This window comes from Buteo buteo, chromosome 7 (genome assembly GCF_964188355.1).
Source record: "Buteo buteo chromosome 7, bButBut1.hap1.1, whole genome shotgun sequence".
Taxonomy (NCBI): domain Eukaryota; kingdom Metazoa; phylum Chordata; class Aves; order Accipitriformes; family Accipitridae; genus Buteo; species Buteo buteo.
Genome location: NC_134177.1, coordinates 46,425,709 through 46,442,694, shown reverse-complemented (window position 1 = coordinate 46,442,694; position 16,986 = coordinate 46,425,709). Strand labels below are relative to the sequence as shown.

Sequence of the window (16,986 nt, the reverse complement as noted above, 5' to 3'; positions counted from 1 at the left end):
ATATATCTTCAAACTGCATTTTACTTCAGAGGCTATGTAAACAATAAATGGAAGACAGTTATTGCTGTAAACTTACTGGAATACTTGGGTGCAGGCAGGCTGGTATCCTCCCATGCTGGGGCTTTCTCACAAAGAATGTGAGCTGAACTGGGAAAAAAGTAATGTTGCTGAAACAAGCATCCAACAAGATGAAAGAAGAAAGGATATCTTATAGCTGTAAAATTTTCACCACCTTAAGGGACAGGTGAAATAAGGCAGAGAAAGAACCCTTCTGTATTCTAAAAATATCCACTTTCTCAGTTTATTACCCCTTGAGTGTTGTTTTTTACTACCTTGCCCATTCAAGGTAGACCAAGTCTGAAGACAGTACAACAGCACTTCTGTTTAAATAGCTGGAGCTTCAAGTGAGGGTCAAGGCCACACTGTTTAAGGTATTCAACCTTGAAAGGCACTTATAAAAGAACTGAGCCAGCAGAGACTAGAGCTAAATTCAGCTCTTACCCTAGTTTTAAACTGCTTCAACTCCTTTGTTTCAGCACAGTGACATTCAGTTTCTACTATTGTAAAGGGAAGTGGGCTCACATAACCCAACATTCGTCTAATGTCAACTGGATAACCCCAAGGAACACAGGCAGGGTCCTAAGTTAAAGCCAGCTGTACTCTTTGCTACAGTTAGGTCACTTACGTGATACCTTTAGCAGACCAAGTGTTCCATCAAGTGATACGTCTGTAAATAATTTACCAGCAACCCCATAACACTTGATTAAAACCTACTGAAAGAAGATCTAATTAAATTGTCTCTGAAAGAACAGATAATGATATGACGACTGTGTAGAGGACAGATGGCAAGTAGAAGCTCATCAGAACACGAGAAAATAATTTAGAAGAAGGTACTTTATCTGTATTGAGTTGTGGTGTTTTCCACCTGTCTGATGCTGGCTGTTCTGGAGGTCATTCCTTCATTCTGCCTTTGGGCATCTAAAGTGACAGCAAGAGTACTGGCTGTCCTCATGAGTGGCATTTGGGTACCTGTAGAGTAAGTACCTAGTCTCTTAGACAGCCAGGTTAGAAAGTGTTTACTGCATCTTTTAGTGATTAGCAGCAGACAGCAGGTAAAGTTAGGAACTGCATGAGTCATAGAACTGGCAGCCTTTTTTATAAAGGCTGTATAAAGGACTGTTGGTAGCAATCAAGCCATTAATGAGTACAGTACTTGGTAGCCAATACTATAAAACTTTGCAAGGCCATTAGTTTTAAAGCTGTGTATCTGCTGTACTGTGAAAGATATGTCTTACAGATTAACTAATTGTTGGAAAATAAATTATAGGAACATAACGACTACCTTGCTTTAAGATATGTGCTTTAAGATAAAGGAACACAGCTCACAGCAGACGTTCTCCATGTCTTTCAACCTCTGAGGAAGAAAAGAGCTTTATTTCTTACCTCACATCTAAGAGACATGTACACAAACCTAACATCAGGGAGTTAAGTAATCTACCGTAGCCCCAAAGTTCAAACGTGTATCACCCAGTTCAAGGTTTTGCTTGGAAACTAAGAACTTACTGAAGAAAATACAGACTTTTGTACTCTGTAGAATGAAGCACAATTCATAAGAAGGGCATGAACCATGTGCATGCTGCTTTAATGCTACTGTCTGTTTCCAGTAAGGTAGACCCAAAAAATAAGGCATTTCTCTTCCATTAGCTGAAGGGCAGCCTAGGTAGAATCAAAGTTCATCTCTTAAAGATGTGCCTCTCTTCTCATTCTCATGTCTGAGTGAGTTTTGCTTCTTAGGTCTCTCAGCTGCCATTAAAGAGGAGTGATGTTATAATCTTAATAAATAGAGACTGTAGCATGTTACAGACTATTGCAGACTGCACTACTGGTATGTCACAATGCAGGCCCTAAATCCTATTCTACAAATAGGTCAAACTGGGACAGCCAGGCAGCAGCAGACATGCTGTGGAGTTTCAGAAGAGACAAACACTCTGGCCTAGAAGTCATGCTTATTTCTGGCTGGGATATATTGATACACACCTCCAGGGTGGGTCCCTGTCACCAGGCAAAGTAAAACCGAGCTGATTTTTTGAGTAGCAGAACAAAGTTAGGGTAAACATAGGGATTGGGCTGAGTGCAGAAAGTTGAGTGGAAACTGCTCTAATATAATCCCCAATACTTTAAAAAAAGTTAGCAATGCAGACACCCAGAAGAATAGCTCTTGCCCATATAAGCCCACATTAGAGGATGCAATACCCAAAATAAATCATACCTTCCTCATTCAGAGTTCATGCCAGCCCTCAGCCACAAATGCATATTTATAGCCCAATTTGCCAGCACCTGGAAACAGGTTTCTTTTGAGGGTATATATTGCTAACTGCATTGCCCAACAGCAAAGGTATAAACAAAAATGGAAATGAAAGCAACATTAAAATATATCAAAATCAAAATTTGGCTGGTACCCAACTACACCATTTATAGACAGATTTGGAAGACAGCCCTTCAAGTGGACAATGGTCATTAATGCAAGAGATTTTTCCAGTCATTCACTTGGGAGTTAGCTGCTGCACATGCAACTGCAATGGCAGGGGCACTGCAATCCCCAAATTAGCAGAGACCAAACAGGAAATGCTTCCTGCTTTGGGGTCAGACCCTTAGCTAAGGCAAATAGGTCCTATTTCACATGAATCTACATGAAATCCTTACATGAAAAGGATTTGAACCCTCTTGAGTGAACATGTGTGTTGTGTCACCAGTGTGATCGGTGAAGGAGGGGTGCTCTGATAGTATTAAGTGCCATTGTTCTCATTTTACAAATAATTTTCCTGTACCCCAGCAATTGCCCAAGTGACTTGGAAAGCTCATGAGAACTGAACCATCCCTCCAGAGTGGGGACAGCAACCACTGGATCAACCTGCCTCTTTCTGCCCATCTCTCACTCAGCCTCAGATTTTAAGCTGTGAAAGGTCTCCCCATTGTTTTGCAACCTCAGAACAAGACAGACAACAGTAACTCTTCCACAAGTTGCAGAAATGAAGGTTCAGCCTAGTCTCTGAGCTTGCCTATCCCAGCTGGGGTAAGAGAATCTCTTGCTCAGAGACAGGCTTTCAAAGTAATTAAACATGATTCTGGTGCAGCTACATGAGATCAAAGCAAAACTACACCATGTTATCCACATGGATCTTACAGAAGCTGCAATCTGTTTGCAGTCAATTACATTGGGATTGGGTACATGCCATTTTTTGTTAAGGAGGAAATCGTTAGACTATCTCACACTTCAAAAATAAACACTGCAAAACTCAGCCCTCTCCTTGGCGGTTCTCATAACTGCTGCTGTTCAGGTTAACTTGTACAGTACCTTTCCTAGAATCACTATCATGTAAGGACAGGAAGGTCATGCACTTTAGAAAGTCTTATCCTTAGACAACTCGGCAACCATCTGCACAGCAGCATGGAAACCATACTACATTCTCCCGTGAACAGAAGGCACTCTGGACTACTTAATATGCCAATACTGCAAAAAGAAATGGTACCAGGACTTCTTAGAGGAAATACTCCGAAAATCATTTTTCCCAAAGAAATGAACCTTTATTACTGATAAATTTCAAAATCCCTCATCCATCAGGGTGGCTTTCCAATTTTCCCCATGTCCTCTGCCCCAAAGTTTGAGGCCAGATAAATCTCAGAGCCACAGCTACTCGCATTAAGGGGCTGAAGGCTCAACATTTAGAACTCTAAAGAATTCTAGCAATGTGAAGACTCGCAGTGCTTGCTGATACTGTTCCCACACCACTAAGGCTTTGTCAGGAAAGCTGACAAAGACCATGCTGCTAACCCACCCTGCAAAACACAGTTTGAACGTGGAGACTTTATTCTTGCAGTATAAAGAGGCCATGCCTGGTATGGAAGAGACCTCACACCAGGCTCCTCTTGTTAGAAAGACAGAAAAGGCTGAGCCAGCCTATTTATGTAGAGGATCCACAAGGAGTGAAAGGGGGAGTCAGGGATCGGACCATGCGTTTCCTCGTGCATTTCCCCTTCCCCCCTGCACCTCAGTTTTACAGCTGCAGGAAAGATCAAGCCCGAACCATGAAAAATTGCTGAGTCAGGCTATCGCTGTGGGGCCTCAGAGGCAGAGAGGCAATGCTTAAGCCTGAGGACAAAGCCTTGTGATAAGGCAGAAAGCTGAGAAGCTAGAAAGACACTGCAGGCTGGAGACAGTCAAGAGGTACGATGCTCCCACTGCAGGCACAAGCAGGATTCACTAGGCTGAAGGTACATAGTGGAACCCTGCCTAGGAAAGATTAAGAACCCAAAGTATTTTGCATTAAAAGAACTGGAAAGAGGATGCAGGTTAAGGCCAGTAGAAGAATTTAGCTAGTCCTGCCTAAGTTTGCACAATGAAAGCCAGAAACGAGCACAGCTGCTTCTGTGAGCTCCCCCACAGCCTGCTCAAAGCTCTTCTGACATACAGCAATAGTCTGAGAATGATGCCCCAAAACGTGCCTCGGGCAGACAGGAGGTCTCTGTCGCCACAGAGTTCACGCTCCCACATCACCGGCACTTGTAGTCTATCTGGAAAAGGGGCTGCCTTTACCTGTGCAAGGAAGACCCAGCATTCTGGTCAGAACTTCAGCTGCCTTAATAAGATGTTAAACTCAGTGAGGTGAGACATTAAGAAAAACTGGCTTCTGGAACTGGACAGGTAACAGGTATTTTACATCCCTTCTCTTCCCAAAGACCTGTACATCAGCAGTGTGTTAACCCTGAACTCTCTGGGCAAGAGCACCCTCAACAGTGCATGGTCTGCATGTTTCAGAGCTCTTACTGCTCCACTCCGGGAGGACCGGGCATGCTGTCACAGAGACACCTGAGCCACCAGCACTGGTTGATGCTTCCTCTCCTCAGTCTTCCTCACTCCCCAGTTCCAAACAGCTCCTAGTTGCTCCACTGCCTCACAAAGTTGACTACCAGAGCAACGATCAAAGCAACTTCTGTACGTGGGTTTGAGAAGGAACATCTTGTAGTTGTCAGCTCTGCATTCTCTTCCCTGTCCTGCTGCAAAAAACTAGGTGCCTCGAAGCCAGATGTTAAGACTCTCTCAAGTCACCCTTCTTGGCACAACAGTTCAAAAGGACACTGAAAAATCTGTTAGTGAAATGCTACAGGCAGGATCTGCCCCTTCATTAAGGAACACGGCAAAGGCAGTTTGACTCGACTACAGAGAGGAGCTGCAAGGAGCACTCTAACACTACTACGGACTTCAGCTAAGAGCAGTGCTGCATCACCACTGCATTGCTGCTGCCGAAGTCTCATTTCTCACTCAAATGAAAGGATAGACGCTACTACCTTCAGTTTGAAATCTTATGTTGTGAGGTGTCCATTAACTTCAAAGCTCTTTGCCTCAGACCACAAACTAGTTATTCGTGGCAATCGAGGCAATTTGAATAACACAGTAGAAAAAAAATAAGGAAAGAACGCATCAGTGGAACTGGAGTATGCCTTGGCAGCAGAATGGTGTTGTAGATTTAGTTTCCATAAGAATCAAAAACTAAATAGTAGTGTCACCCTAGTAGAAGTATTCAGCTAGCTCTTGCTAAGTTAGGTACACCTCCAGTTACAGATGGGCAGATGGTAACTGATAAGGCCCATTGAGTTAGACGCAAATAGGTAATTACTGCTACAGAGGTGCGTTCAACATTATAAAAAACATCTTCCTTAAAAGTAGGATTATATTTCCTACAAATGCAGTCTCAGCACAAATCCAGCTGTTGTTTTAGTGCAGTAGCTTAAGGCCTGGGCTTACAGCAGCTCTCCTTTCTCCCTCCAAACCTTAGTTTCCACAGACTCCACTCAAGTCACTAGCCATGACTGCAAATGGCCCAGAAATTTAGGGTGCACTGAGAAGTGTCCCACAGAAACTTGGCCTCATTATACCCATACGAAATGCCACCAATACAACAGTGCTTAAATCAGGCCTGTAGCAGTCAGCCAGTGGTTCTACAAATACTACACTTGACCCACAAAGCAAGACCAAACCAGTTTGAACACACATAATGTCCTGGCTTAATACAAACAGTGTTGACAAGCCCTTAGATATCTACTCTGGGATTTCTCCCACCTTAGTTGTGTAAGCAAATGCTAAGAGTCTTCAGTGTTTGTGCTCACCTTGGCTTACTTCAACACTATGACTTCCTTGCAGAGCACTTACAGACACCTTTGTATTTCAAAGAGAAAAAAAAAAACAAAAAACCCCCAACCAACCTAACAAACAAAAAAAACTTCCTTTTTCCAAAGAGAGCAGGTTGAAGGCCTATGCAAATCTCCCCAAATGGATCAGTCTCCTGATAATAATACTTGTGTATTTTAGTCAGTTGTTTCCTTAAAACAATGGAGAATAGACAAGGGCATAGCTCCCAGAATTCACTAAAATGAGGGGAAAAAAATACCGCATCTGATCTGCACCAAGAGAGTTTGATACTACTGCACCAAGAGAGTTTGATACTACTAGCTGGTGTTGGTTTGAGGCATTCAGAACTGTCTCTATAGAAATTGTGGGAGAGTTAAAGTTAGAAGTCTTCATAAGAAATGTTTTACTTTGTGGAAAGTTTCGGTTTTGGTCAGAAAGACAAAAGGCCCCTAAACTGAAACATTTTCCTTGGTAGATGAAGAACAGTTTTTAAGAGGGATATGTCTAAAAAAGTCAGGAAGCTTTAAACAAGATCTTACTACTTCTGCTTATTTCAGTGGAGCTATGCATCTGTATCCTAAAGCACGATTTATTCTTCTAGCTTACTCTAAATGTAAGAAGAAGAAAACACTGCTCTGGAAGATGACAATTGTTGCTAGAAGATTCTCTGTGCTTTAAGGATGGGTAGGGAAACAGGTGTGGAGAGGTTCTCCTAGAGCACTATAGGCAGCCTAAGGGGCACTGACATAACATCTGCTAGCAACTGTACTTATTGACAGATCCATTTACCTCCACCATCTAATATCTTTTAGTGGTGATGCCTGGTTGAAGTTCTCAATCTGTAAAACATATTATTTCTTCTTTCCAGTTTATTCAGCATCATTAATAACTAAAAATAAAAGCTCATACTGGAATCTGCAAGCCTCAACAATAGCCCACACACAGAGCAGCAATGAGAAGCTCGAGACTTCCTTTCTAAATTTAGATTGCTTCAAACAGAAGTGAAAGTTCTTTGATAAATCAACAAACCCATGTTTTAGAAGCACATAAGGACAGTAGAACTGGGCAGAAAAGTGCTTACCTGTCCTGTTAAACTTACTTGCAAAAGGCTTCTGAAGATTTTCAGGGACCCACACCTGAGGCTCCTGGCTACATTCTGAAAAATGTGGTCAATTACCTGTTTTGGCAGCATCAGATCAGACCAGATCAGAGCCTGGATCTGCTGCACCCCAGCAAGATTCCTCAGTGTCATGTTAATTACTGCTCTAAAGTAGATCTCACAGCTTCTGCTATTAGAGCTCTTCCATTTAGGATAACTAATAATCATCGTATCAGAGGCACTCTGTAGCTCCTGATCAAAGCATGATTCCTTATTCTACTGATTAAGTAAGTGTCCTGTGATTCTTCTCTGCTTTCCCAAGATGCACACAGTACAAATTAGATTTTCTCTCTAGGCATAAAAGGAGTAACAGAGACCTGGCCTCTCTTCGCTTTAGAATACATCCTGAGATAAAAGACAGCTATATTTTAACTTAAACCCACATTTAAAAGTACCAAAAGCAAGAGAGAGGCAGTGGATCCAATTCTGCCTGCAGAATCCTGAAATCAGACAGGGGATAGCTAATGGGCGTGAAGCAGCTTCATTGCAACTGTTCTCCGAGTTATACCATCAAATATCCAGGGAGGTTCTGCAGAGGATATTTGTAATTCCTTTTACGCTGACATTAAAATAATAACTACTGTTCAACTGTCTTCTGGACAGTCACCGCCCTAACTTAAGGTAAGCTAGCGTTTCCCATGCAAATGCAGTGTAGCCCCAGTGGTGAGCCTCAGTAGATTTGGAATTAGTCCTTTAAAACATAGAGCATCAAGATAGATTATCCCTACTGAAATTTAAAAGTACGACATCCTGGTCAGTGCTTTGTTTTGCACCATTGATGGGCCAGGGCATCCTTTATCTCTGTCTAAGGGGAGGGTTCAGAAAATGACACACTCGCAGAAAAAACTTCCAAGACAATGACAGGGAGTCACCAATCCTATTCTTAGACAAAGGATGCCAAGGGCCTGCAACAGGATTCAGCCTCAGCCCTCAACACTGTCCCTCCAACCACCTCCTGAAGGATAACCAGAAGAAACACATGAAACTCCTTGTTTTCTGCTTTTAGGAAAATCATTGCTTAAAAAAAACCCCACAACAGGAAGCTGCCTCTTTTTTTCCTCTCATTCATTAAAGCATGGAAAGTGTATTCAAGTCACAGCCATCTAAGCACACATTCTGTATGCACCATCTGTTACACCCCCTTCCCCGAATCACTTTTGGCTGACCAAAAGTGTTGCTAGTCAAGCTACAAATTTCACAGCCCTTATTTAGGCAGGGAGAGTTCTACTGCAAAGCTGGCTGCTTTTACCTGCCATTGTGGCTTTACTTTGTAGGAAACAAGTAATTTTAGGTATTTTGAATGATATTCTGAATAACACCTGAGAAGGCTCAAACAGAGCCAAAGCAAGTAAATATTTTGGCTTTGAGTTCTGGTTTAGTCTTTTCCACACTAATGCTAACATCTTTCTGCTATTGTGTGCTTTGTCCACTATGCTGAACATCACAACCCCTCTGCTAGGCTAACCTTCCACACTTCTGCAGCCAGCTGCAAGCTATTTCCATCTAGTATCTCTTCACCCCCCTCCCCACTTTTTTAAAAAAAAGAAACCCCAAAACACTCACTTCTTGGAAGCAAAACCACTAGCCAGCTTCTCAACTCCTGTGCACAGCAATTTAAAGCATCACTATATAGGTCATGTTGCTAGTTGAACAGTCTTGAGCTCAGGTACATAAGTCCAATGAGATCTGCATCTTCCATCTGCCTACAGCCCCAATAGCTCAGACTTAAGATACATGTGCTGGACTTGGAGAAAGATGAACAGAAGACATCTATTATCAGACTGGGCTGTGATACACCCATGCCCAGAGAGATTAGGGCCTAAGCTAGGGTTTCAGTTTCTACCTCAGGAATGCTCCAGGGTTTAGTTTAAACAGCTTGTGCAAAAAAGCAGGTTTACAACATAGACAGTGAGCTCAGCCACAGAACTGGCGACCATCAACTAGCACAGGTTCAAGTGAACACTACAGATGCACCAATGATTACTTTGTGTTCCTTAGGGTGCATACAGTGGGAGTACAGCTGGGCTGGGACATGCCTCTGGGATCTGTAGGTGGCACAGGAGCTCTGTGCAGCTCTGGCTTAAGGCAAAAGACATACCTGACCACCTATATACTTTGGTGGTTCTCAGTTGTCCTCCCACCTTATCAGCAATACAGAGTTTCTCTAGTTTAACTTGGGACTGATCCTGTCCTAGGTTCTGGGGGCACAGACTACAACCATGACCTGCCCTCACCTGAACTATGCCACTAAGGAATAGCTGCAGTCAAAACCAAGCCAGATGACCAAACTGTTTCTTAATCACGTCGAGCTAGTCTTTGACTAGGTTCAGACTCTCGCCAAGAAGCAGGAATGCCCACAACATTTCTACGCACAACTGCTCACAAGTTATGTCTTGGAAGACCTACCCATTTCTTTCGGAACAGATGTGTTTCCAGATTCAGAGAGCCTCTGTTCCCCCAATTTGCTAGCTGTGGCAACACTGTGCCACTGGTAGGATCAACTGTGTGGGATTACTCTATGGGAGCAAGAAGTGAGCAGGGAGGGAAGTCTCTTAGGAGATTTCCGAGTCAGTATATTTGGGTGGTGTCATCTATACATCATTCTGCGCCTTTCACCACAGCAGTAATCTAGCCAATACATTCTCCAACCCCCAAAACAGAGATAGCCACACTTGCTTTCATTGCAATTTTCCTTTTAGTAAAAAAAAATAATAAAAAAAAAAAATCCCCATGGGCTGAAAATAAGGATAAGAAATCTTAGCCTGAAAGGAAAGGTGAGGATTTACCCCTCAAGCATCTGAAATATTACATGGTCTATGCTGGAAGTTTCATTCTAAGCATAACTATTCCCTAAATAATTTGGTGTGTCACATGACTTCTTTTGTTATATGTTCCTATTTATGAACAAAAACAGGTGATAAATTTGTGTACCACCATGCTGACTCATAGCTGTAAATTTGTCACTAGTATGCAGCTGTAACACTAATTGGGGTTTTCCTTGTCTAAAATGCAGTTAATAGCTAGCATTTGAACTTGAGTAGTAGACCAGGTTCTGCTCAGGTAGTATCTGTGCAAGCTCCGTTACATCCATGAGTTTAGTTAGATACAGCTGAAGTTCAAGTTGGGCTACTTTACCGATTAGATCAATTCTGAACATGCAATAAACATCAGAAATTGTATGCGGAGACTGAGGTTTGTCTGGCACGACAGACTATGGGTCCCTGTTACTGTGTGTAGGCACTTATGTGCAGAGGTCTCAACTCCATGCTCTGCTAAACTTCTTTATTGGAGATCAGTTGCTGAAAAGGGTCTCCAAGCTGACTGTGCATGAAGATGAGCAGGAATAACTCCGTTTTAACATAACCCAGTGACCACACAAGCAGTCTTAGAGAGACAGAGGCAGCGTAAAGCCTTACTCTGATACTTCTTTTCTTGTTTCCCAATCAGTGCATTGTAGAATCCAACCCAAGGCGAGAAGCACATACAGACCTTGACAGAAAACAGAAGAGAGTCCCTTGTCGTATCTTCATCTTGATGATAACCTACTCATCAGAGCTTGTCCTGGAAACTCCAGGTAACACTGCTGCTGACTTTTTTTGTCAACATTTATACAAAATCAATGGTAGGAGATGAGTTAAATTCCATTATGATGTGCAAATTCTGATCATATACAGAGACACACTGTCACAAAGAAAAGATGATGTCTACAGATTTCATAATATATGGTTCTCCCTCCTTCCAAGTCAAACAGAATCTCTGTTGAAGCCTATCTTATACAAACAAGCACACAAATTTAAGAAAAAAGAAAGCGTCCTACAAAAAAAGACAACACCTTTAAGGAAAAAAAAAAAAAAAGTGTTGCATATATGCAAAAAGTAAGATGAAGTAAGAGACTCTCTTCTCTTACATAAGACCTGTTGGAAAAGGAAGTCTTTTCAGCTGAACAAGGCTCATAAACATGTGGCTACAGGTTACAGTTTGGCCTGAAAAATTCAGTACTCCCACTACTTCCAATTTACAAACACACAGTCTTCCTTTTCTTATGCATACCACATGCCCAACTTCCAGTCTGCAAGTTTGGACAATTACAAATCTTCTTCTTCTCCTCTCATGCCTTCCCCCCATTTGCAAAGCATTTGTTTCTGCTTAGGGATTGCTTGGTAAGAGATAAGCCTTTTCTATCCAAATTGCCAAACGACTCGAGATAATGGCAAAGCAAGTTCAAACATATTTAATCTATAGGTATCATTCAGCCAATATGAAAGATTGATTTGTGGAATAGTAGACTTACTTATCTGTGACACAGAACAGCTGGAGTCAGGCTTTCAGATCTGGTGGTGTATTTTCTGGAGGTGCTGAACAGAAGACATTCCTGAGGAAGGAGTCAAAGTGACCTTTGCACGTGGGGCCAAGAGTGTCTCTATCATAGACACAGTCTGGCCAAAGAGCAACGAGGACAGTTTTTCTTAAAGACCAGGCAGACCTTAGCAATGCGTGCTACCGCCCCACCCTGACACTCCCACCATAACCAGTTTGGAGGCAGCTTCCATGCCAGAAACACTGCAGTTAGTTCTTATGATTTAAGAACCAAGGTAGAAAGAAAATACATCTGCAATCTATATACACTCTAGGTCTCAGTTCAGCCTGGTCCTGCCACATCTTTGCTGCAGTTAAAAGTGGTGGTGGGATGAGGGGAGGGAAAGGTGTCCCACTTAGTCTGGTAATTCCCAGTTTACCAAACTACCTATGCTATTTCCAGCAGAAGGGATTGAGAAACCATAGGAACCTTCCCTGCAGCCCACACATAGGACTATATTCTCCTCCTCAACTCCAAGAGACTGGCTTGAGCTGCAGTGTTGCAAGTTTCATGTGCTTCACTACAGACATCCAGTCTAGTCCCATTATCAGCTTCCTAACCAGAGAAATGAATCCAGAAAGATACTGATTTTACAAAGAAACATGGCTAAAAATAATATACTTCTAACTTTGCAAAACCAATTTAAGAGTCATGCAAGGGATCAGTAGTGTAGGGACCAACAGAGTTGTTTCTTTCCAAAGATACTTGGAGCAACACTGGATGCTCGCCACACAGCAAGACATTTTTTGCTCTCTTGCGTATGGGTTAAAATGACCATTATTTTCCATTTCAGTTTTGTAGTCGACTTGAGAAGTGAGTAAACCTGCTAGGACAGAACTGAAAGCAAGCCATATACCAAAGCGTAGGGTAAAGAGAAAAAACACTTGAGCACTTATTTGGCAGAACATATAAAACTTTTAAAAAAATACAAGACCTTGTGGCATCAGAGAACCTGCTCTGTTAATAACCAAACTAACACAATCTACTTTCCACTACAGGGAAACTCCCTGCCCTTCTAAGAAACAGTCTTCCTACATGTGAAACAGGGTCAGCTCATGTAACACATCTACACTCAACACATTATTTGCAAGCAATTCCCATAGCCCTTTCTTTACCCCCCCTTCTTTCTGTATTACAGAAAGTTCTCCCTGCACTCATTTGAGCTACCATGAGTGCTTGTCTTTACCTGCCAAGGTCCCAGTTTGAAATCTTTATCTACCATGTGCTTTATTTTGAGAAGATCTTATACACAAGAGGAATGAGGAAGGACTTAAAGCATTTCAGTAAATTGGGAGGGACATAAGCATGCATTCAAACACCTTTAGTTAGGCTGATGTTCTTGACTTCGAAACACACACACATTATGAATCATGTGGTATCATACATGACAGCTGCCTAAGCTGTGAACAGCACAGAGGGACGTGGTGCCGAAAGGACCAACCTAGTATGTCTAGTGGACAAAATAAAATAACACAAGCATTTAGATGAATTTGCACTGGTGTTTTAGGCTATTGATTCCATTCACATTACTTCAGGGCTGTGCTAACCTTGGGATTAGAAATGGCAATAAGCATGCACTGCTGTCTGACCTGTGCTGGTATAGAGTTTAGAGAGCAACATCCACCTGACAGTACTCACCCCCATGCATGGGTGGTCTGAATGCCTGCAGTTTACTGATATAGAAAATAGTGTTCAAGCAGATAGCCCTTCACCTGTTTAAGTTCACCGTTTTGACGCCAAAACTAGGCATTACAGAACTTTCAGAGATGTATGAGCTATATACAAATCATATTATAGAACCTTCCCTGCCTTTTCGTCCCCTTGAATAAAAAGAAAAAGTGAAATCAATAAACTGATTTTTGACTTGGTATATTGGACTGTCTTCAAGTCACACACGTGCAGCCTCACATTTGGCCTCAGGAGCTACTTCTTCAACTTTCAGAGTCAAGTCCCCTCCTTTCCCAAACTAGTACTTCCTGCTTCCAGTTTGCTGCTTTTATCTATCTCATGTTTTATCATTTCCTTGTGGCTTTGCTACACAGTTTACCAGTTATACTGCTGCAGCTAAGTTTTCATAATTCTTTTTCCATGAAAAAGTTTCTGCACAAGAACAGAAGATGTTTAGATTCAAATCCAAAGTACAGATGAGGCTTGCAGGCCCAGCAACCATACCCCTAGTAGCCACTAATCATGACCCACAGAGCCATTCACTGACTCGTCAAGGCCACCCAGAGAACCACAGCAGGCAGTGGAGATCTCCGAGCTCCTGGCTTCTGGTTAAACTACTGACTCTTGAGGAGTTGCCCACAGTCTGCACAGAGCTGTGCACCACAGTCAAACCATCAGTAACACTAGTGGGCTCTCTGCAGTATCAGAGCACCTGCCTCTACTGACACAATCTGATAGGCAAATGCCTATGACCACACGTACAATTCTGACGTGTTAACCAAGGCACGATAATTACACCCCATAACGCCACAGGCAGGCCACCTGGTACTTGAGACAACACTGCAGCCCACCACCCTCTGGTGCACCATGGGAAATTACAACTTAGGGAAGTAAACACAGACCCTCATCTCCTACAGTCTGGTTCTCTGCTCTCCGTCTGTAGATGGACCCACTGCAGACTGGTGCAGAGAGTTAAGCACAGGACTTGGGCTATGCTTGACAACGTGTATTTTGGTATAGGCAACTGAACAGAGCAAAGGGCACAGAGTCTATATCCATGCCCATGGGTTCATGTGTTGGCAGAGATCCAGCACTTGGTAGAATTCCCAGAGAAATCACATACTGGACAGTGTATCAAGGAGAATTTTTTCAGCTAAGATTTTTTCCCTATCATAAATTTTATGATCATCAGGGAATGCGGCACCCATTTGTTTAAGCAGATAAATGTTTAAGAGGAATGCATGCACACACTCGACAACTATCACTAGAAACAGCTTTTGTTGCTTTAAGAACCTGAAGATGATAGCAGGCCTTTATGCTTTGTGCATAAAGGTTTCCTTTTAGAACAGGTCCACCAGCAAAATACTGATGATCGTTTTCCAAAATGATGCTAATTGACATTGTTTGAGCATTAAAAAAGTCCATCAGTAGGGTTGCCAAAAGCCTACACAAATATTGTTTTGGAAAGAATAGCCTTTTGAATGCTATTTGGAGGTGGCAGGAGGAAAAAGTGTTACAAATTTGAAGAAAAAAAAAAAAGAAAACAAAACACCTCACAAGACAAACAAACAAAACCACAAAAAAAGGCAGAGGAAGAAAAAAGGAAGAACGATAGGGTTCCAAGAGGTTGTGCCAAAAGCTACCTACCACCTATTGTTTCACAATTTTTTTCCCAACCTTCATTTCTCATGTGATGGATTTTGCAGCATGTATGTTTGTTGGTTACACTGTTGTAATGATCTTTCTTCCTAAAGGCCCAATGCTCTAGCTTCACAGCCTCTACTATCAGGCTAGAGAAAAGGACCATTAGCCTTTACGTAAAACTTCTATCAAAGAAAGGGTCAAGGGGGGATTGCTTACTCTCGCTTAGAGCAACACTACCTGCACACAAGGCAAAAGGAAATGTTATTTATAGGTATGTAAAGGTCAAACAAGCCACGCAAAAATAAATCTACATTGCCCTTCTAAATGCTTAGGCAGACTCCCGTACAGATTCAGCCCTTCTTCGAAAGCATCACAACAGCACATGTTTTCTGCTTAAAGAGTTTCATGTAATCTTTCTAAACAGCAAAACACCTCTCCAACCCAGACTGTGATGCTGTTTGTCAGCCACACCAATGGCGTGAAAAGGAGGATCAGATTAGATCAGTGAAACTGAGCCAGGGCTAGAGAGATAGGCCTGGAGTAGAGGGCAGGAATCATCAGAAGCCAACACCAGGACCTGAGGGGAAGCGTGACTCTATCCAGCTTCCCAGGACAGGCGATGCGGCCACCCACCTTCTGCTAGGGAACTTCAGGTCACCTCTGGTCCCCACCTCACATCCCATCTCCCTCCACAGCGACGCCGGAGCCCAGCCACAGGCCCTAGGGCCGCGCAGCAGGGCGGGGGGCGCCGGCCCACGAACACACGCAGCTCCCGCTCCACCACCACCGCGAACCCGCCCGACAGCCCGGAGCGCCCCACGCCCGCCCCGGGACGCGGCACCCACGGGCCTGCCCAGCGGCTCCCCCGCACCTGTCCTCCTCCCCGCCCTCACCTCGCCTTTAGCACCACGCTCCGCGGGACGCCTTTCTAGCGGCGGAGGGCTGCGTGGGGCGGGGGGGGGGCCCTGCCACGGCCAGCCTGGCCCCTCCGCCGGGCCGGGCAGGGGACCGACCCCCTACTGACAGGGCTGCAGCGGGGCGGGGGGGTGTCCTTCCCTTCCGCGTACATCCCCCTCCACGCGGGGGAGAAGGGCGGGGGAGCCTCACGGCCCAGACACCGGTGAGGGCGCGCAGCCCCCGGTGCTGAGGAGAACGGGGGGGGGGGGGGGGGGGCAGGCCTCGGCCCCCAGCTGTGAGGAACGGGCACCCCGGGGGGCGGTGGCGGGGCTCCCCTCCGGCCCCGCCGCGGCTACCGAGCCCCGTACCTCCAGGGTGCGGATCTCCTGCTGGGTGAGGTCGTTGGACGCGGCGCACTTCGTGCGGAGCCCGCGCAGGTTGGAGAGCGAGATGTCGATGAGGTCCTGCAGCAGCCCGCACTGCTGCAGCGTGCTCCGCACGGCCGGCAAACCCCGCGCCGCCGCGCCCGCCCGGGGCCCCGCGCCGCCGCCGCCGGCCGCCGCCTCGCCACCGCTCCGCTCCTTCCTCTCCAGCATGCCGGCGGCTCGCAGGGCAGCCGCTCTATCCATTCCTCGGCATCAGGGAGGCCGGGGAGGAGAGGCGGCGGCGGGGGGAGCAGCAGGGAGGGAGGGCGGGCAGCCGGCGGCTCGCTCCGCCCCGCCTCGCCTCGCCTCTCCTCTCCGGGCAATTACCGCGCATTAACATGCACGCCGGCGAGGCACCGCGGCCGCGGCCGCTCCGCGAGGGGGCGCGGCGGGCTCTCCGCCCGCCCCCTCCCGCCTCAGCCTCTCAGCGCCCGCCTCAGCCTCTCCCTCCGCCCCACCTCAGCGCCCGCCTCAGCCCTACCGCGCCTCCCGCCGCTCTCCTCAGCCCGCCTCAGCCCTTGCGCGCCTTCCGCCGCTCTCCTCAGCCCCTCCGCGCCTCCCTCTGCTCTCTTCAGCCTCTCAGCGCCCGCCTCAGCATCTCTCTCCGCCCCCTTCAGCACCTTCCTCTGCTCTCCTCAGCGCCTCCCTC

General features: G+C 45.1%; 1 protein-coding gene across 1 annotated transcript in view; it reads right to left on the bottom strand.

Annotated features, from left to right (window-relative positions):
• Positions 1 to 16,543, bottom strand: part of KSR1 (kinase suppressor of ras 1) — a 74,790-nt gene extending 58,247 nt beyond the window's left edge. The window contains exon 1 of the mRNA XM_075033049.1: positions 16,281 to 16,543. Within this exon, the coding sequence (XP_074889150.1) occupies positions 16,281 to 16,541 (261 nt within the window). The 5' untranslated portion in view covers positions 16,542 to 16,543. The remainder of the gene's footprint in view (positions 1 to 16,280) is intronic.
• Positions 16,544 to 16,986: the final 443 nt, after the last annotated feature.